At 37.3% G+C, this 21,806-nt stretch overlaps 1 protein-coding gene across 6 annotated transcripts in view; it reads left to right on the forward strand.

Annotated features, from left to right (window-relative positions):
• The window catches only part of NCOA3 (nuclear receptor coactivator 3), a 146,067-nt gene that overhangs the window by 102,989 nt on the left and 21,272 nt on the right, over nucleotides 1-21,806 (forward strand). For 3 of the 6 annotated variants that reach the window (XM_077873482.1, XM_077873481.1, XM_077873487.1), the window contains 11 exons: nucleotides 810-876; nucleotides 7,692-7,796; nucleotides 8,683-8,855; nucleotides 9,314-9,414; nucleotides 11,026-11,200; nucleotides 11,587-11,775; nucleotides 11,942-12,043; nucleotides 15,219-15,359; nucleotides 15,628-15,775; nucleotides 16,592-16,983; nucleotides 17,159-18,027. In XM_077873482.1, coding sequence (XP_077729608.1) covers nucleotides 7,711-7,796; nucleotides 8,683-8,855; nucleotides 9,314-9,414; nucleotides 11,026-11,200; nucleotides 11,587-11,775; nucleotides 11,942-12,043; nucleotides 15,219-15,359; nucleotides 15,628-15,775; nucleotides 16,592-16,983; nucleotides 17,159-18,027 — 2,376 coding nt within the window. In that variant the 5' untranslated portion in view covers nucleotides 810-876; nucleotides 7,692-7,710. The remainder of the gene's footprint in view (nucleotides 1-809; nucleotides 877-7,691; nucleotides 7,797-8,682; nucleotides 8,856-9,313; nucleotides 9,415-11,025; nucleotides 11,201-11,586; nucleotides 11,776-11,941; nucleotides 12,044-15,218; nucleotides 15,360-15,627; nucleotides 15,776-16,591; nucleotides 16,984-17,158; nucleotides 18,028-21,806) is intronic. The other 3 variants (XM_077873485.1, XM_077873484.1, XM_077873486.1) reach the window with 1 other exon arrangement.

Genomic DNA, 21,806 nt, shown 5'->3' on the forward strand with positions numbered 1-21,806 from the left:
CCTTGCCTCTGCCCCTGATAGTGCGTATCCCTAAACTCTGAGTGTGCAACTTCTCAGTGTTCTTATTGACGAATTGAGAAATTTTCTGGTTAACTGGTTGGAGGTAGTGTGATTCAACAGTATAAGTGGTTTATTTATTTTAATTTTTTAAAAAAGATTTTATTTATTTATGAGAGACAGAGAGAGGCAGGGACATAGTCAGAGGGAGAAGCAGGTATCCTTGGGGAAGCCTGATGCGGGACTCCATCCTAGGACCCTGGGATCATGACCTGAGCTGAAGGAACCACTGAGCCACCCAGGTGCCTCTAAATGATTTATTTTTGGTGAGGGATAAAATGTCCAAGGAACATTTGATACATATTTTGTTGGTTTTATGAAACCTGAGTCCCAGTTCTGCCATCTGGTATCTGTCTGATCCAATGGAAGGTTATTTAGCTGTTTCCATATCTGTGAAATGGGAATAATAATAATACATACTTTGGAGAGCTATTATGAGAAATTATATAGAATACAGAATCTGTGATATGCCCAGCACTGTACCAGTACAAAAATTATCCCCTTCCCTTTCTCTTTTTAATTTAGGAAAAGTAAAATAATTTTAGTTGGTCTTTGTGCCATTTGAGATTTACTGGGTAGTGTATCTCCTCCCTATTTGGGATTTTGGCATGGCATGTGCCCCCCGCCTCCCCCCAGGGCATTAGCATTGTTGATTGGTATCTTTTCCTTTTGGACAGGAATACTTCCTGTATCCTTGTCCATCTGGCTAGTTTGTCCTACACAATCAAGATTTTCTTCTATCTTAATTTCAGATAACCAAAACAAAAGCTGGTTGATGCTGTTCAGTCATGTACCAACATTTTCATGACTTTTGAGCTGGCAAGTATAATTCTTCTTTGTTTTTTAGCCTGAATTAGTTTAGGAATAATCATTTTTTAAGTGTTTAACTTGTATTCTGAGCATGTCTAAGCTTAAACATGTACCATAGCTTGTTGTGTATAGAAAGGCCTGTAGGATTTATATAAGGCATTCTAACCAATTGCTGTAAGATTTTTTTTTTTCCATTTTAAATCTGATTTTTCCAAATAATGTAGCGGTAGGGAACATTCGATTTTGATGGCATTGAAAGTTATTCTGAACTGCTACTATCTATATTTGAAGTAATTGCATGGAATATCTTGCTTAAATGTAATCGTAGCTTAAAGTGTGCATTGTCATATTAATATATTGAGGTAGATAGCACAAAACTCTTTAGTAGAAACATTTTAGAAAAGGGAAAGAATTGTAAAACAGCTCAAGGATGCTGAGTTCACATGAAAAGACTGACATTTTCATTCTGATTCAATGAAAAGTTCTCCCCTCTAGTTCTGTTTCTCTTTTCTTTTCTTTTCTTTTCTTTTCTTTTCTTTTCTTTTCTTTTCTTTTCTTTTCTTTTCTTTTCTTTTCTTTCTGTTTTCTTTTCTTTCTTTTCTTTTCTTTTTTTTCCTTTCGACTTTATTTCTTTAAAAAAGAGAGAACACGGACTAGGGGGAGGGGCAGAGGGAGAGTGAGAAGCAGACTCCCCACTGAGCAAGGAACCTGATCAGAGCTTGATCCCAGGACCCTGAGATCATGACCTAAAGCTCAAGGCAGATGTTTAACCTACTGAGCCACCCAGGTGCTCCTCTAGTCCTTTTCTATACTGTGGTGTCAGGGGCTTGAGAAAGCTTCTGTGGTTGGATTGTATTCTACCCAGAAGTGTAGTTGAGGTGTATCTCTAGTTTTATAATCACTTGGGGACATCTCTTCATTAGCAACTTTAAAATATATCTATGTAAGTCATTATTGGATTTATTTTTATTTTTTAATTTTTTAATTTATTTATGATAGTCACACACAGAGAGAGAGAGAGAGAGAGAGAGAGAGAGAAGCAGAGACATAGGCAGAGGGAGAAGCAGACTCCATGTACCGGGAGCCCGATGTGGGATTCAATCCCAGGTCTCCAGGATCGCGCCCTGGACCAAAGGCAGACGCCAAACCGCTGTGCCACCCAGGGATCCCCATTATTGGATTTATGAGGTGATTTCAAGAGTAGAGATTACTTGCGTGGCAGGTATATATTTTGGTTTTAATTCTCTACCGTGTAGGTAGGTGATCTTTAATTGTAGGGAGTCGGAATTCAGAAAGGGCTCAATATTCACAGATTCTTCTTATAATCAAAGATACTGTGGGATTCTTGTGCTATTTTATGTCCTCTTTGAATATGGATTTTACCAACTTCATATATCCTCTAAACTAGATGAATATAATTTAAGATGTAAATATGTAAGCTGTACAGTTACTCACTTATATTTCTTTAGAATTTTTTGGGGAAAACAGTCGATTCATGGGCCTAGTATGTAATCCATTCTCTCCTCCTACCCTAATTATTTACTACTGACTGAAAATGGTCTAGATTTAGGATGTATATGCTAGGCATTTATGTTTCATACCTTAAAGTGAGTAATTTACCGAATTGGATAATATATCCCCTCAGATATTTAAATAGTTTTAGTCCATCTCTACTAGTGAGAAGCAGGCAGCAGACCTGGCAAATAAGACACATGCAATTACAATTTTTATGTTTACAATGAAAATTAATACCAAATAAACAAAAATATATATAAAGTATTTGTCATAGTCATTTGTACTCAGGAATAATTATATTATTGTATATGCTGAAACTATTATTTTTTGGGCAGAAATACTTACAGTTTTTATTTCTCACGTTGAACATTTTATTTATCCTAATAAACTTTAGGAGATGCATTTGCTGTATTTTGATTTTTTTTGTTGTTGTATGGTATTTCATCATTCACTCTTGGAAATCATGGTCTTTCAGGTGGTGTACAATAAATGTGGCATGATGACAAGGTTTGTTCATATCTGAGTAACAACTAGAGAAGAAATTGGCAAACGTGTTCTTTATTTTTAAAAAGATTTTATTTACTTATTCATGAGAGACAGAGAGAGTCAGAGACGTAGGCAGAGGGAGAAGCAGGCTCCTCCCAGGGAGCCCGATAGCGGGACTCTATCCCTGGACCTGGGATCATGCCCTGAGCCAAAGGCAGATGCTCAATTGCTGAGCTACCCAGGCGTCCCAGCAAACATATTCTATAAAGGAAAAAAAAAAGGAAAGAAAGAAATGTAGGAATGATACCTTCATGGTTTTACATTAGAATTTTGTGTTACTACATTTCTGGATAAATTAAACTTTGTTACTAGAGATCAATGAATTCTGTAAAAGAGTAAATTTGGTGGCACATAAACTACACAGTCATATGCACATGATAGCTTGTTGTTATGCCAGATCAAGAGAAAGAGCAATATCTGTATATATGGATACATGTAGACCATTTTCTCTACATGCACATAAAAATTGATTTAACATGAATGACTTGTATGCATTTCTGGTTTAGACTGGTAATTGTGATTATTGATTTCCTCCATACTAAGAGATTGTCATGGTTTTTGATTCTCTACTGATGTAATTTGTGCCTTTAAAAAATATTTTTTATTTATTCATTTGAGACAGAAAGGTAGAGAGAGAGAATGAGTATGAGGAGGGGGAGAGGCAGAGGGAGAAGCAGGCTCTCCACTGAGCCAGGAGCCTGACAGGCTTGATTTCAGGCCCGGGAGATCATGACCTGAGCTGAAGGCAGATGCTTAACCATCAGAGCCACCCCAGAGCCACCCCAGCGCCCTCATTTGTGCCTTTAAAACATTTTGGTGACATCCTATATCAAGTGTAGAAGTGGTGCAGCCCCGGTGGCTTAGCGGTTTAGCCCCTCCTGCAGCCCACAGTGTGATCCTGGAGACCGGCATTGGGTCCCATGTCGGGCTCTCTGCATGGAGCCTGCTTCTCCCTCTGCTTGTGTCTCTGCCTCTCTCTCTCTCTCTCTCTCTCTCTCTCTCTCTCTCTCTCTGTCTCTCATAAATAAAAGTAAAATCTTAAAGTGTAGAAGTGAAAAATTTAAAAAGTTTGAACTGTTATATAGATTAGAATGAAGGGAATTCTAAAGTATGACTTAATAAGTTGAATGTTCTATTTATTCAACATTTATTCAAGACATTTATCGACTAAATATATGCTAGGCACTTTATTTTTTTAAAAGATTTTATTTATTTCTTCATGAGAGACACACAGAGAGGCGGAGACACAGGCAGGGAACCTGATGTGGGACTCGATCCCAGAACCCTGGGATCATGACCTGAGCCAAAGGTAGATAGATGCTTAACCACTGAGCTACCAGGGTGCCCCATGCTAGACACTTGATATTGTACTGGCGATTCAGTTTAATACTTAATAGCAAAGTAAGGTGAAACAATACTGAGAATACAGAATAAATTATGTCTTTCAAATTAAAGAAATGCTGTTTGTTCAGTAAATAGTTTTCCATTCAATTTTGGGGATTCTGCTTATGTTCAATATCAGAGTAAGGGAATAAAATCCGGGATATGGAATAGATATTTTTAAAGTAATGTTATTACTTGGTGATTTGCCACTCAATTTAAAAATGACTTTGTGAGTGAAATATAAAATGAGGTGTATTGAGATGTAGCTAAAATTATTTTTTCTATACTTAGGGACTCACAGTTTTTAAATATGAAAATCGGAAATCAAAACTGAACATACCTTATTATTTAAAAAATATTTTTATTCACAAGAGACAAGAGAGGCAGAGACACAAGCAGAGGGAGAAGCAGCCTCCATGCAGGGAGCCCGATTTGGGACTCGGTCCTGGGACTACAGGATCACGCCCTGGGCCCGAAGGCAGGCTCTATACCGCTGAGCTACCCAGGGATCCCCTAAAACTGAACATACGTGAAAAACTTTATTTGGAAATAATTTTAAACTTAAAGCTGCAAGAAAAAAGAATAATACAGTTTAAAATGTTTTCTACCAGGATTCACCCAGTGTCAGTATTTTGCTGTTTTCCTTTCTCTTTTCTTCCCTTCCCTCTCCTTTGCTTCTCTTTCTGTTCCTTTTGTCAGTCACTTAAAATGTACATAAATCTTCTCTCTCTAGCACTGGAAGATCATTTGCATACATAATGGTCCATTTACTGTAAATATAAGAATAGTGGATAGCCTCTTAAATAAACATGTGCAGAACTCAATTTTAGTAAATTTAACGTTGATAAAATATTCCTGTTGTCCATATTCTAATTTTGTCAGTTGATCCATTAATGTCCTTTATAATATTTCCCCCATTAAGGACAGAACCAATATGGGATCAAATATTACACTTGTCATTTCTCTTTAGCTTTTGTTAAAAAAAAAAGATTTTATTTATTATTATTTATTTATTTGACAGAGAGAGAAACATGCACAAGCATGGGGAGGGGTAGTGGGAGAAGGAGAAGCAGATTCCCCGTTGAGTGTCCAAATGCAGGGATGGATCCCAAGATCCTAGGATCATGACCTGAGTCAGAGGCAGATGCCACCCAGGCGCCCCATCTTTAGCTTTCTTTAATCTGGAATATTTGTAGACCTTGTCTTTTATGACATTGCTATTTTTGAAAAATATAGTATTTCTGACATTGTGGAATGTGGGTATGCTTCAAAATCATAATATTCAAATCATAATATTGAGCCAATATATATGTATACATATATTATGTGTGTGTGTATATATATATATATATTTAAAGATGTATTTATTTTAGAGAGAGTTAGCACAGTTGGTGAAGGGCAGGAGGAGGAGGAGAGAATCTCAAGCAGACTCCCTGAATGCAGAGCCTGGGTGGGACTCAATCTCACAATTCTGAGATTGTGATCTGAGCTGAAATCAAGGGTCTGCCACTCAACCCCCTGAGCCACCCAGATGCTTCATATTGAGTCACTATTAATCAAAGGTATAAGTTCTTTTCTCCTTTATTTTAACTTGTGAGGGGGAAAATATACCATTCTTGGAAACATCTCATCTTTTCAGCTTTTACATTTTACTACCAAAATTATAGGTAGAATGAATTTTGTTGGTATTTAATTCATACGTACAGCATATATAAAGATGATGTCATAATCTAGAACTCTTGGTTAATGATCATGTGGTTTTGATTTTTTTAAAAGCTATTTTAATTTTCATTGGCATCTTGTGTGAAAGTTTGCACTTTTGTGTCCTTTCCTGGTAGTATTATGCCACCTAGTGGAAATTTACGTCCTTCACTATTTGTCTAAAAATCTAGATGGATTGCAAGATGCATTTTAACATAACAAGATGCATTTTATATATTTAACTTATTTTAACAAAAAAGTAGTTTGGAAAGTTTGAACTTCTTGAAGGATTTGGAATTCTTTAGAACAATAATTGTCTTCCTAAATAATAGTTTAGGACAAATAAAATTCTTAGTAAGTGAAGCCTTAGTAAATGTCTTAAACTTATGAGCTACTTGAATGTTAAAACCTGTTTTTATTCCCATAAGAAAGGCCTTACATTTATTTTGTCATTGAAATCTTAACCAAAACATATTTCCATCAGTTAATATTAAAATAATTATTGCTATGTGGATCTTGTCAAAATCCCTCTTCTCCCATGAACTTTTTATTATACATCTACTCTCTAGGCCTAATGTTGAGTTTATGCGTTACTTACACATTCTAGGTTTATTTTGAAGTCACAGAAGAACAACACAGTGGGTAATAAATATTATAAAATGGTTTAGAGGAAAAACAGTGTGCTACCTTGAAAATAGCCTGAAAAAAATTTAGGCTTTTATCATTTGAAGACTCCCAACCAAATGAGAAGATGAGCTCTAATTTGTGCTTTCTTGGGTATAAATAAAAGTTAGGATTTCTTTTAAAAGGTTTTATTTTTAAGTAATATCCACAACCAATGTTGGGGCTCACTTAAACTCACAACACCAAGATCAAGAGTCGCATTCTCTACTGACTGAGCCAGCCAGGTGTCCCAGGATTTCATCACTTGAAGAGTTGGCAGTCTCTTTTTCTTACTTAATTACTTAATTTTTAAGATTTTATTTATTTATTCATGAGAGATACAGAGAGAGGCAGAGACATAGGCAGAGGAGAAAAGCAGGCTCTTTGCGGGGAGCCCGATGTGGGACTTGATCTCAGGACCCCGGGATCATGCCGTGAACCAAAGGCAGACACTTAACCACTGAGCCACCAGGTGCCCCTCTTTTTCTTGTTATTAAAAATGAAGGAGATGCCTTCCTTATCCTTTGATGTATTCAACATACACATTTTTAGTAGGACTTGAGAAACATTTTAGTCTTAGAGTTGGCCATTCTGCATACTTAAACTGGAATATGAACTCTTGACATTGTCTTCAGAATACTCATTTATAATAAAGAATATTAAGAATTATTTAACCATAAGGATGCCTTGGTGGCTTAGTTGTTAAGTGTTTGACTTCATGTCAGGTCATGATCTCAGGGTCCTGGGATTGAACCCTGTGGGCACCCTGCTCAGTGAGGAGTCTGCTTGTCCCTTTCCCTTTCCCTTTGCACTGCCCCCCCGCCCCTCTGCTCCTGCTGTCTTTCTCAAATAAAGAAAATCTTAAAAAACAAAAAACAAACAAAAAACAAACAGTGAATTATCTAACCATGTAGGGACTATAATTCTGAATTACAAGATTCAGCCATTCAAGCATACAACGCCTCTATAGAGTCATAGATATTTCATAATGTTTTCATCTTATCATTCTTTCTTAGTTGCTGATGTATAGTCACCATGAGCGGATTAGGAGAAAACTCCTTGGATCCACTGGCTCCTGATTCACGAAAACGCAAATTGCCATGTGATACTCCAGGACAAGGGTAGGCAGTGTATTTACTGATGCTTCACCAAAGTTTCTTCCAACTACCATTATTATTTTGGCTTAAAGATAGGATTTCAGCTTTCTGTTATTTATATCTTCTGGTTAGATACTTTTTGTTTTTGTCTTTGCTTAAATAATACAATTTTACTTTGTAGTAAGTGTGTGGCACAGTGATCAGATAGACATCTTAATGATGTAACAAATTTTGTTGCTGATTCAGATAGGAGCAAGAATCTTACACTAACACCTTTGGTACAGTATGAAGCATTTCTCATTTCTCAAAGAGGTAGGTAGGAGTTAGGAATAGATAATCAAGATTATTATAAGTAAGATCTCTGAATTTCTGTCAGAAAATGTTATAAGTTGGTATTTTGGCATTTCTGGGGTTTCATCATTCTTTTCTTGAGTGAAGTTTGAAGTTTGAAAAATAGAGATAAAATATTTCATTTTATGCAGTGATATATTCTAGCCTTTTTAGTGTTTGCCAAGATCAGTATGAATTGAGTTTTAATGTGATTGTTGCAAAGTAAAAAATGACTTATAAGCCATAAAATCTTGTCATTAGTAAGTAGCTAACACTGTTTCCTTTATTGTTTGTTGTTTTACTGTCTCTATGAGGTAAAGACTATGTACCCTCATTTTCTGGATGAAGAAACTTGAGACTAAGTCTGCCCAAGGCCACCAGACTAACCAAAAGGTGGCCTTGAATTTAGTTTTGCCTGAATTTCTACTATATCATACTACTTCTCCAAGACAAGGTTTTGATGGTTTCTCTTGGCTAAATTTAATTTGTTTACATATGAAGGGAATGGTGTTGTATAGAGACTGATTCTGCCTACAGCTCTTTTGTAATAGGTCTGTTCATGACCCCCCTTCTCTCTCAGTCTTACCTGCAGCGGTGAAAAGTGGAGACGGGAGCAGGAGAGTAAATATATTGAAGAATTGGCTGAACTGATATCTGCTAATCTTAGTGATATTGACAATTTCAATGTCAAACCAGATAAATGTGCAATTTTAAAGGAAACAGTAAGACAGATACGTCAAATAAAAGAGCAAGGTAATACAAAGTAAGAAAAACACTCAAGCTTTTCAGAAGGAACTTGTTAACTGTGTTTCCATTTGTCTTTTTTGCTCATGTATGGACTACTGCTAATTGAACCTAGCCTATGTGGGACTGGACAAATGAGTTGACCAACTTTGCTCTTTGAGAAACAGTTAATAGAGAAGTAGAAAGAGGCCTTTGTTCTCACCCTGTCACATGTTACATTCCTTTCAGGAAGCCATGGGATAGTATATGTAGTAGTGAAGGAAAATTAGAGGGTATCTTTTGCTGTCCTGCATAAATCTTAAGTTTTTAACATTTAAAAATTGTAGCATTGTTTTCTTATCAGGAAATGTTGTGTATGTGCATATGTATGCCTGTGTGTGTGTTTTTGTTCTGGAGACTCTTTGAAGGTGAATTTGATCTATAACTGATACACATGCTATTTGTAGTACTGCCTTTTGTCTTTTCAGGAAAAACTATTTCCAATGATGATGATGTTCAGAAAGCTGATGTATCCTCTACAGGACAGGGAGTTATTGATAAAGACTCCTTAGGGCCACTTTTACTTCAGGCAAGTATATTATACTTATGAGGAATTTTTAAGATTTAAAAATCTGCTTTTGTAATGTGCTTAAAAATTGTTTTGTAAGTAGCTGTCTTAAATAGATTTGTTCACCTATAGCACCTATAGCATGTTTTTCTTTAAAGCAGGAGTTGGGAGCAGGGAGGCTCTTCATAAAGTGCACCTGCTAACTTTTTTGGTTGTTGTTGTTTCAGCTAGTTTACTCCTACTACTTTTTAGTTGATCAACTTAGTTCTTTGTAAATTTTCATTAGGGAGTAGTGTTTTTTCTTTTTTTTTTTAAAGGTTTTATTTATTTATTCATGAGAGACACACACAGAGAGGCAGAGACACAGGCAGAGGGAGAAGCGGGCTCCGTGCATGGAGCCTGGCATGAGATTTGATCCCGGGACCCCAGGATCACACCCTGGGCCAAAGGCAGGCGCTAAACCGCTGAGCCGCTCAGGGATCCCGAGTAGTGTAGTTCTTATAGCTTGACGGTATCAAATGGAAAAACAGGAAGTGCTAAGGATGATTTTCTTATTTTTTTTTTTAAAAGAGCCAACAAAGAGCTTCCTTTTTTTTTTTAATTTTTATTTATTTATGATAGTCACAGAGAGAGAGAGAGGCGCAGAGACACAGGCAGAGGGAGAAGCAGGCTCCATGCACCGGGAGCCCGACGTGGGATTCGATCCCGGGTCTCCAGGATCGCGCCCTGGGCCAAAGGCAGGCGCCAAACCGCTGCGCCACCCAGGGATCCCTGATTTTCTTATTTTTAAAAGCTCCTTTCAAGATGTAATTCTTCAAAAATTAGACAGTGATTTAGATTTTATGTTGACTGTATTTATCTTTTTTCCCCAAATTCTTTTATTTATTTATTTTTATAAAACCTTAGTAATTGTGCTACTATTAATAGAAATGGTTAGTGGTAGCAGTAGCTGTTGATTGTTTATGGTGGTTGTTAAATCAACAGTTTTAAAAATTTCTGTTGAGTACTAAGGCTGGTATCTTAATTGGCTAAGACTGCCATAACAAAATATCACAGATTGGGTAGCTTAAACTATAGAGATTTCTTCTTCTAAGAGCAAGAGAGTGGGTTATGGGCGGAGGAAGTGGAAGAGAGAATCTGAAGCAAGCTCTACCCCCAGCAAAGATCCTGATGTGGGGCTTGATCTCATGACCCAGAGATCTTGACCTGAGCCAAAATCAAGAGTTGGACACTTAACTGAATGAGCCATCCAGGTGCCCCCCCCCCCCCCCCCCCCCCCCCCGGAATTCCTTTCTTAAAGTCCTGGAAGCTGGAAGTCCAAGATCAAGGTATTGGCAGACTTGGTTTCTCCTGAGACCTCTTTCCGGCTTGTAGATGCTTGCTTTTTCCTTGTGTCTTCACATGACCTTTTCTCTGGGTATGTGCATCCCTGGTGTCTCTCTTCTATATGAACAAAATTACTATTGGATTAGAGCCCTGTTTTTATGATGTCTTTAATCATAATTACTCCCATTCCCCCCGAAAGGCCTTATCATCAAATATAGTCACATTGAGGTTAGGACTTCAGCAGGTGAATTTTGGTGGGGATACAGTTCAGTCCATGATAGCCAATATTAACATATCCCATTTTAGGCATTGGATGGTTTCCTGTTTGTGGTGAATCGTGATGGAAACATTGTATTTGTATCAGAAAATGTTACACAGTACCTGCAATATAAGCAAGAGGACCTGGTTAACACAAGTGTCTACAGTATCTTGCATGAAGAAGACAGAAAGGATTTCCTTAAAAACTTACCAAAATCTACAGGTAGTCTTTTAATGTGTATTTTCTAAATAAGTTAAAATAATTTCCTTGACTATTTCTTAGAAAATTGAATGTGCCTCTTAGGAAGTGAAGTGATCAGACTTGTGCAGAAAGGTAGGTAGTTAATAGCAAAAGTTTCAAATATGACCTCGGTGAATTTAGAATTTGGTGTACATTTCATGGAGCTAAAATACATAGTGAGTTACCAAATGATGAGATTTCTGTTGAAATTGAAGTTACTCCAATATTATATATGTATAGCCACTGTGAAATGTCTGTGAAAATTACTGTGAAAAACATAGTAATGAGAAAATACAGCTTAAATTCTTGATGATAGTCACAGACTGAGTTGCCAGCTTTTTAAAAACCTTTTCTTTTGTTTTCCAAAGTTAATGGAGTTGCCTGGACAAACGAGACCCAGAGACAAAAAAGTCATACATTTAATTGCCGTATGCTGATGAAAACACCTCATGATATTCTGGAAGACATAAACACTAGTCCTGAAATGCGCCAGAGATATGAAACGATGCAGTGCTTTGCCCTGTCTCAGCCTCGAGCTATGATGGAGGAAGGGGAAGGTAAGGTCAACCACGTTTGAGATGTTCATCACAGAGCTGCCGCATTTGTAGTTCTGTAATTTCCATTGTTACATTCATTTACTGAATTCCACATCTTTACTTGCCAGTAGAATAGACTTGTCCAAAAGTTAAATATAATCCTTACCTGGCTAAATTTTTATTGTAGATTTGCAATCCTGTATGATCTGTGTAGCACGCCGCATTACTACAGGAGAGAGAGCATTTCCCTCAAACCCTGAGAGCTTCATTACGAGACATGATCTTTCAGGTAAAATCACGCGTGCATGTGTGTGTATACATTTTGTTCATTTGAGAGCTTTTGTAAAAGTTAACTATTTCTACAGCCTGTACTATCATGTATGTGCCTACACCCACTGTAATGAATGCTTTGCATGGATTATTTTTTAGGTTTCTTATGCAACTCTAAGATTGACTAAGACTCTTGGTGTTTGTGTTGGGTATTTTTGACACTTAAAATCCCTCAAATAAATAAAAATAAGTGTAGAGGCACCTGGCTCTCTCTCCAAATAACATTTCAAATAAGAAGCTAATATTTCTTTTCTCTAACTTCAAATAAATTTTCAAAAATATAGGTAATTTCATGAGAATTACTAGGAATAATTTTTGATACCCACATGAGCTTTAGTCTTGATTTGCCCTTTTGTGATTATGGGAACAGGATTAAAGCCAGTATAAATCATAAAGCATAACGATGAAGGTAAATGTGGTGTCAGTCTTTGCTGTATTTACCTTCAGGTTTACTCTTTGTGATCATCTAACCCTGTGTGGTGATGCCAAGATTTGTCTTATAGGTGCCATCTCAGAGATGAGGAAATAGGCACGGCGACAGAGAAGTTGAGTTACTTGCACAAGATCCTGGCTGATAAGAAAGAATTTGCATCTAGGCCTGCCTGATGTCATGGCCTGTATTATCTGTGTCCACCATGTGGGCCTGCAATAATTAATTTGGTAAAATGAAGTAGGTTTAAATAAATATCTAACATACCTACAGCTATTATGTGTGTGTGCACATGTATGTACGTATATGTACACATACATACATAACAATATTTTACTGTAAAAAAACCTATTTTTGTAGTAATTGGTAATTTTATGCCAGGTTTAGTTTCCTGTCTTGAGGCTGAGATTAATTTTCACAGATGAAACAATAGCAAAAGAGTTCTTTGTATTCTTAATTGAAAAATCTGTTTACACTGATAAATATTTCATATTGGAAATTTTTTTTCTTTATTTACCTTGAGATAATCAAACCTGGTGACAGGAATCTTTATGTGAATATTTACCTCCTAGAGTGGTTCTTTCTCTGTATATATTATGATTTGGCAGACTAAATTTTCTCCCTAAATAACAACATTTCACATTTTATAACTTAAAATACTAAATAGGAAGCTTTACTCAAGTAATTAGTGACTAGAATCTTTAAAATTATCTCATTAATGTTTTCTTACAAATTACCAAGCAGGAAAAATCAGATAGTTTCATCTGGGTCACGTCTGAGAGCCATCTTCTCATAGTTGGTATTTTCCAGTTGCTCTCTGTTCTTTTATATGAGTTTTGTTGTGCTCAGCACAATACTTTTTTTGGAGAGGCTTTATTCTCTGTCCCTGATGTAAGCTTTTGCTGAGCATCTATTTTGTGTTTGTCATCTGGCTCTTGGAGCTAAACCCAGGGGAAGTGGTTGAGGACAGAACATCCTTATTCTGAGCACAGCGCATAAACATTTACTCTTTCCTGGAATGCATTTGTCCCTTCTTGCTAGGTCCTCTACTCCTTAAGTTTTTGTTTTTGTTTTAATATTATTAAAGGTCTGAATTTTAAACAGATTCTTAGACCTAGGGCTCAGCCAGCTCATCTACATTAGTGCCTTTGTCATTCCCAGTAGCATTTTTTAGAACTATCTTTCACCTTGCGAAGCGTTACAAATTTTCCAAATCCAAACCTGATTTTCTTCAGCATTTTTACTTTTTTGACAAACACATCATGGAGAAGATAAATAGATTGGAAAGCCTTTTCTGTATCTCTCCCAATCTGTCTGGAATCAAATTATTGACCACTTCTTTGAAGTCATTTGTCTGCATCTCTTGAGTCAGGATTTCTGTCACCTTCCTGATTTGGCTGTCCTGTTGGTGCTGAACATAAGAGGCTGTCTAGATCTGAGTATTGCATATTTTAATAAGGCCTGTGCAGAACAGACAGAAACGACCATTGCTAGTCTTGACAGCAACAGTCTGACATTCTGTGACCAGGGAGAATATTTTGTTGTGGAAATCCATGTCCTGAATGTTGATAACACAGCTTTTGCCCAGAGCATCCTCAGTAATTATTTTGAATTTTTAAAATGTGAGTTCAGCATTTTGTAGACCAGCAGGTCTGTCTTCAAAAGCACAACTCTTAAGGCCACAGAGGCAATTTTGGTCCCTTTGACAAAGTTCTTAGTACTAAGTGTTTTCTGAATATTCTAATATGGAACATAGCTTGTGCTTTCTTCTCATACCACTCATTCTTTGACAATGGGTCAACTACTCTTTTCTTGGCTCCTTTTAAAAAAACTTTTCAAAAAAGATTTTTTAGAGAGCAAGCACACAGGGGCCACGGATTTGCATAAGGCAGAGGGAGAAGGAGAGAGAAGATCTTAAGTAGGTTCCATAATGGCTTGGAGCCCAGTGAGGGGCCCAATCTCATGACCCTGAGATCGTGACTTGAGTTGAAATCAACAGTCGGAGGCTTAAACAACTGAGCCACCAAGGTGCTCCTCTACTTGCCTCCTTTTCCACACTTTTTGTAAGGTGTTTATTCTTGCCACCTTGCCCTGGTACTGCTCAGAAAGTGTAGAAAGCCCTAGCCATCCTTTTTTTGTAAGGATCATCTTCATGAAACCTTTAATTTCATAGCATTTTTGAGTTACATTAAGTTTTGTCTTGCTAGTGTATTTGATGTTAAGCAAAAGTTGTCAGAAACTTCTAAAATTGTAGAAATGAGTGTTTGGTTAACCTTCCTGGTTTAGATTTTAAGTATTCAAAAATGCTGTCACCTCTCAGATGAAAAGAATTGTTCCTGCTAGCTGTGTAGGCCAGTATTTTCATAGTTGCAGAGACAAAATGTCTTCAGATGAACAATTTTAGTGGTAGGTGCTTATTTTCCTTTAAGTGAAAATGAACCTAAGGTTATCCGGACACGTCAAATTTTGTATAATCAGAAGGCGAAAAGACTTCTTTGATACTCTTTTACGTTTTGTACAGTAGAACATTTAATGTAAGAGTGTCCTATAGGACACTTCTTGAAAAGAAAAGCTTTACATGTAGCAGAGAAGGTGGAGCAGAGATTTAAGTGTCTTTATTTTATTCTTCAGTGCTAAGCCGTGAGGTGTGCAACCAGTAAAATACTTGTGGGTTGGATTGAAACTTTTATTTTCTGTTTAATAGGAAAAGTTGTTAATATAGATACCAATTCACTGAGATCCTCCATGAGACCTGGCTTTGAAGATATAATCCGAAGATGTATCCAGAGATTTTTTAGTCTTAACGATGGTCAGTCCTGGTCCCAGAAACGTCACTATCAAGAAGGTAAAGAATTTTGAGTTTGATTCTCGGTCTTGTTATTGTGGTTATATACTATAAAAGATTAAGTATATACATGGCCATAGTTGTTGTTTTTTGTGTGTAGGGTAGGAGAGTGATTCTTTAACATTCTTTAGTCTGCTTATAATTTTTGAGCAGGTCCAGTCTTTTCACTGATTTTGAAAATGTGGCACTTGAAGTACATTACCTTTCTCTCTTCTGTGTCTCTGTTTTGCCATTGTAGTCACTGGTAATGGTATATTTTCCCCAACAGCTTATATCCATGGCCATGCAGAAACCCCAGTGTATCGATTCTCATTGGCCGATGGAACCATAGTGACAGCACAAACCAAAAGCAAACTCTTCCGAAATCCTGTCACAAATGATCGGCATGGCTTTGTCTCAACCCACTTTCTTCAGAGGTAATGATAGATTACTGTGTCTCCTCGCATTAAATGAAGCAGTGTTCTCAAGATGCTTTCTTAATGTAAAAGTAAAAGATTTATCAAGAGAAAAAGCAGGAAAAAAAAAAAAAGAGGAAAAGCAGAGACATTGGATTTGCTGAAGTGAGTTTAGATTCTTGGATTGTGAGATATCTCTCTCTATATATCTCATTTTAATATATGTGCTACTGAAGCAAGCACATATTTTTAAGGTTATATTATTAAGTACAAATGTATTTCTTCATTAGATAATTACTTCCTGGGAAAGCTGGGGAATGGGAAGGCTTGTGGATAAAAGAACATAAAAAATCTGACTACTGCTGTTACCTTTCATTTTTAATGATATGTTTACATTGCTTCTAGGGATTGAATTTAAAATTTGAAAGTAGACTTTAAGAAAAAAGGATATTTATTGCTTTTGCTAATGGTAAATGAACAGCACATGGAACAACAGAATAGTCACATATTAGTTACTCTGAGTGATTTGCAGTGACCTCCAGGCTAGCGTGTAGAGATGTGGCAGCTGTAGTAAAGCCCTGTTATAATCCTAGCTACCCGGGTGGTTGGTCCTTTGCAGTGCTGTGCTCTCACTCATTTAGATTCTGTGGTATATAAAAAAAATAAGTTACTGGGTTTATAACTAGTCAATATTTAGATTGGAATTGACCCTAAGTATTGGAATGGTGCCTAGGAAGTTAAGCTCCTGGACACTTATTTCATCATTAAAAAAAAAAAGTGAATGCTTTAATACATGCCTGTAATATTTTAGTGCAAGTTTGTCCTTTTTCTTTGCAGGGAACAGAATGGGTATAGGCCAAACACGAATCCTGTTGGATCAGGCATTAGACCTCCAACAGCCGGATGCAACAGTTCGGTAGGCGGCATGAGCATGTCGCCAAACCAAGGCTTACAGATGCTGAGCAGCAGGCCCTATGGCTTGGCTGACCCCAGCACTACAGGGCAGATGAGTGGGGCTAGGTATGGGGCCTCCAATCCCATAGCTTCAATGAACCCTGGGCCAGGCATGCAGTCACCATCTTCCTACCAGAACAGCAACTATGGTCTCAACATGAGTAGCCCTCCACATGGGAGCCCTGGCCTCGGCTCCAGCCAGCAGAACATCATGATTTCTCCTCGTAACCGTGGGAGTCCAAAGATGGCCTCACATCAGTTTTCTCCTGTTGCAGGTACTGGTGTTCGCATTTCCTTTATTTTTTCTTCCTCAGTAATTCTTTACTTCTTGTTCTGTTGTAATCCTTATAAAGTTAGTTCATTTTATAAGAGAAACTTTGACGAGTTCAGTGGTGTTTTGTTAGAGCATCTGATAGTTTAATTCTTTCCCTGATTTCTCTCCCAATCTAGGTGTGCACTCTCCCATGGGATCTTCTGGTAATACTGGGAGCCACAGCTTTTCCAGCAGCTCTCTGAGTGCTCTTCAAGCTATCAGTGAGGGTGTGGGGACTTCTCTCTTATCTACTCTGTCTTCACCAGGCCCCAAATTGGATAACTCTCCCAATATGAATATAAGCCAGCCAAGTAAAGTGAACAGTCAGGATTCCAAGAGTCCCCTGGGCTTGTATTGTGACCAGAATCCAGTGGAGAGCTCAATGTGTCAGTCAAATAGCAGGGATCACCTCAGTGAGAAGGAAAGTAAGGAGAACATTGTCGAAGGGTCAGAGAATCAGAGGGGTCCTCTGGAAAGCAAAGGTCATAAAAAATTACTACAGTTACTTACCTGTTCTTCTGATGACCGTGGCCATTCCTCTTTGACCAACTCCCCCCTGGATTCAAGTTGTAAAGACTCTTCCATTAGTGTCACCAGCCCCTCTGGGGTCTCTTCTTCCACTTCTGGAGGGGTGTCCTCCACGTCGAATATGCACGGGTCACTGCTGCAGGAGAAGCACCGGATTCTGCACAAGTTGCTGCAGAATGGGAATTCACCCGCAGAAGTAGCCAAGATTACTGCAGAAGCCACTGGGAAAGACACTAGTAGTACAGTGTCTTGTGTGGAAGGAAATGTCAAACAGGAGCAACTAAGTCCTAAGAAGAAGGAAAATAATGCACTTCTTAGATATCTGCTGGACAGGGATGATCCTAGTGATACACTCTCTAAAGAATTACAGCCCAAAGTGGAAGGAGTGGACAATAAAATGAGTCAGTGCAGCAGCTCCACCATTCCTAGCTCGAGTCAAGAGAAGGATTCTAAAATTAAGACAGAAACAAATGAAGAGGTAATTTGTTCTTTCTGTATTCCAGCTTAATCATTGTTTAATCATTGCCTGCGTTAGACCATGTGTCATATGCAAAATCATACCTTCTATTTTAGGTTTATGTAATGGAAGTTACTCTTGAGCTGTCCTTTATGATATTTTGGACATCAGTAAAGTGTATTATGATGCAATTTTGAAGTATCAGATGTGTATGTTTTAAATTGCAACTCTAATTCGAACCAATTAGTAGCCAGTTTGAAAAGTTTTATGGAGTTTTTTTTTTTAATTTTTATTTAAATTCAATTAATATAATGTATTATTGGTTTCAGAGGTAGAAATCAGTCATTCATCAGTCTTATAAAACACTCAGCGCTCATTACATCATGTGCCCTCCTTAATGTTCATCACCCTGTTACCCCGTCCCCCACCTACCTCCCCTCCAGTGACCCTCAGTTTGTTTCTATGATTAAGAGTCTCTTGTGGTTTGTCTCTCTGATTTGCCTTTTATTTTTCCTCTTTTCCCCTGTGATCCTGTGTTTTGCTTCTTATATTCCACATATGAGTGAGATTATACGATCATTATCTTTCTCTAATTCACTTATTTCACTTAGCATGATATCCCCTAGTCCCATCCATGTTGTTGCACATGGCAAGATTTCATCTTTTTTATGTCTGCATAGTATTCCATTGTATATATAGACCATATTTTAATCCATTCATCTGTCAATGGACATCTGGGCTCTTTCTATGGTTTGGCTTTTGTGGACATTGCTGCTATAAACATTGAGGTGCAAGTGCCCCTTCAGATCACTATATTTGTGTCTTTGGGTTAAATATCCAGTAGAGTTGTTGGGTCATAGAGTAATTCTATTTTCAACTTTTTTGGAGTGGCTGCAGTAATTTGCATTCCCACTAACAGTGTAAGAAAGTTCCCCTTTCTCTGCATCCTCACCAACATCTGTTGTTTCCTGACTTGTTCATTTTAGCCATTCTGACTAGTGTGAGGCGGTATCTCATTGTGATTTAGACTTGTATTTTCCTGATGCCGAATGATGTTGAGCTTTTTTTCATGTGTCTGTTGGCCATGCTTATGTCTTCTTTGGAGAAATGTTTGTTCATGTGTCCTGCCCATTTCTTGATTGGATTATTTGTTCTTTGGGTGTTTAGTTTGATAAATTCTTCAGAGATTTTGGATCCTAGCCCTTTATCTGATACTTCATTTGCAAATATCTTCTCTCATTCTTCTGGTTGTTTTTTGGGTTTTTTGCCTGTTTCCTTTGCTGTGTAAAAGCTTTTTATCTTGATGATGTCCCAGTAGTTCATTATTGCCTTTTTTCCTCTTGCCTTTGGGAGAGGTATCTAACAAGAAATAGCTGTTGGAGAGGTCAAAGAGGTTGCTGCCTCTGTTCTCCTCTAGGATTTTGATGGATTCCTGTCTCACATTTAGGTCTTTCATCCATTTTCAGTCTAGTTTTGTGTATGGTGTGAGAAAATGGTCCAGTTTCATACTTCTTCATGTGGCTGTCCAATTTTCCCAACACCATTTGTCAAAGGACTGTTTTTTTTCCGTTGGATATTCCTTCTTGCTATGTTGAAGATGAGTTGACCATAGAGTTGAGGGTCCATTTCTGGATCTGTGTTTCATTGATCTGTGTGCCTGTTTTTGTGTCAGTACCATACTGTCTTGATGATTACAGCTTTGTAATAGAGCTTGAAGTCCAGAATTGTGATGCCGCCAGTTCTGGTTTTCTTTTTCAACATTCCTTTGGTTATTTGAGGTCTTTTCTGGTTCCATACAAATTTTAAGATTATTCCACTTCTATGAAATAAATTGATGGTATTTTGATAGGGAGTACATTGAATGTATATAGATTGTTCTAGGTAGCATAAACATTGTAACAATATTCTTCCAATCTATGAGCATGGAACGTTTTTTCCATTTCTTTGTATATTCCTCAGTTTCTATCATGAATGTTCTATAGTTTTCTGAGTACAACTCCGTTGCCTCTTTAGTTAGGCTTATTCCTAGGTATCTTATGGTTTTGGGTGCAATTGTAAAGGGGATTGACTCTTTAATTTCTCTTTCTTTTGTTTCATTGTTAATGTATAGAAATGCAGCTGATTTCTGTGCATTGATTTTATATCCTGCCATGTTGCTGAATCCTGTATCAGTTCTAGCAATTTTGGGGTGGCGTCTTTTAGGTTTTCCATATAGACTATCAGGTCATCTGCAAAGAGTGTGAGAGTTCGATTTCTTTGTTGATTCAGATGCCTTTTATTTCCTTTTGTTGTCTGATTGCTGAGGCTAGGACTTCTAGTACTATGTTGAACAGCAGTGGTAATGGTGGACATCCCTTCTGTGTTCCTGCCCTTAGGAGAAAAGCTCTCAGTTTTTCCCCATTGAGAATGATATATACTGTGGGCTTTTCATATATGGCTTTTATGATAATTGAGGTATGTTCCTTCTATCTTTACACTGTGAAGAATTTTAATAAAGAAAGGATGCTGTACTTTGCCAAATGCTTTTTCTGCATCTATTGAGAGGATCATATGGTTCTTGTCCTTTATTAATGTAGCGTATCATGTTGATTGATTTGTGGCTGTTGAACCAGCCTTGCAGCTCAGGAATAAATCTCACCTAATCAGTATGGACAATAAATAAGATGTCAGATCGAGAGTTCGGAATAATGATTATAAAGATAGAAAGTGGGCTTGAAAAAATCACAGCCAACACTAGAGAATCCTTTTCTGGAGAAATAAAAGAATTAAAATCTAATCAAGTTAAAATAAAAAACTATAATGAGATACAATAAAAAATAGAGGCTCTGATTGCTAGGATAAATGAGGCAGAAGAGAGAATTAGTGATACAGAAGGCAGAATGATGGAGAATAAAGAAGCTGAGAAAAAGATATAAAGAACTACTGGATCACGAGAGGAGAATTTGAAAGAGAAATGATCCCATAAAGTGAAACAATAATAGAATAATTGTTAGAATGAATAGATTGGGTCATTTAAAGGGATAGTAGAAAGAAACAGGAAGAATAAAAAAACTTGTATTAAGTAACAGAATTTTGATTTGTACCTAAAACCAAGTTTTATACTGTACATGATCTCATTCTATATAAGGGTTTCCCAAACCGTACTTGAGGAACACTCTTCTGGGAGATGTTAGTCTGCACCTGAGAAAATCGTATTCTTGGGGAAGTCTTACTGTTAGGATGTCTGTTTAATTTTGTTTTAATTCACTGCTCTCTAAATTTGTTGAGTTCTTTTTAAAGCATGCCTGTGAATCTCTTATTGAACATCAGCTTGTTGCTTTCTTAAGTAATCACACTTGTTTTCATAAGGTAGATGTAGAGGCAGACCTCTCTGTCAGCTAATGATCCTGAGTAACAGTAGCTGGAAAATATCTCACAGTTTGGGAATTAAAATTCTATTACAGATTTTTTTTTTCTATTACAGATTTAAAAATGCCCCTTGAAAAGCACTTCCAAACCCAGAGGATTTATTTCTGTAAACTGATCTTAGTTTCAAGGAAAAAGGTTTGGGATAGGGGTCTTAAGACGCCAGACTTAAAGTTAGGCATTATCATTTCATGTAACTATGTATTTTACTTATTCCCATTTCATTTGTGTTCTCCTTCTTCTTCTTTTTTTTTTTTAATGATTTTATTTATTTATTTGAGAGAATGACAGAGCACACAGGCAAGGGGAGGGGCAGAGTGAGAGGAACAAGCTGACTCCCTGCTGAGCAGGGAGCCCAACATGGGGCTCCATCCCAGGACCCAGAGATCCTCACC

Source organism: Canis aureus, chromosome 26 (genome assembly GCF_053574225.1).
Source record: "Canis aureus isolate CA01 chromosome 26, VMU_Caureus_v.1.0, whole genome shotgun sequence".
NCBI classification, from domain to species: Eukaryota; Metazoa; Chordata; class Mammalia; order Carnivora; family Canidae; genus Canis; species Canis aureus.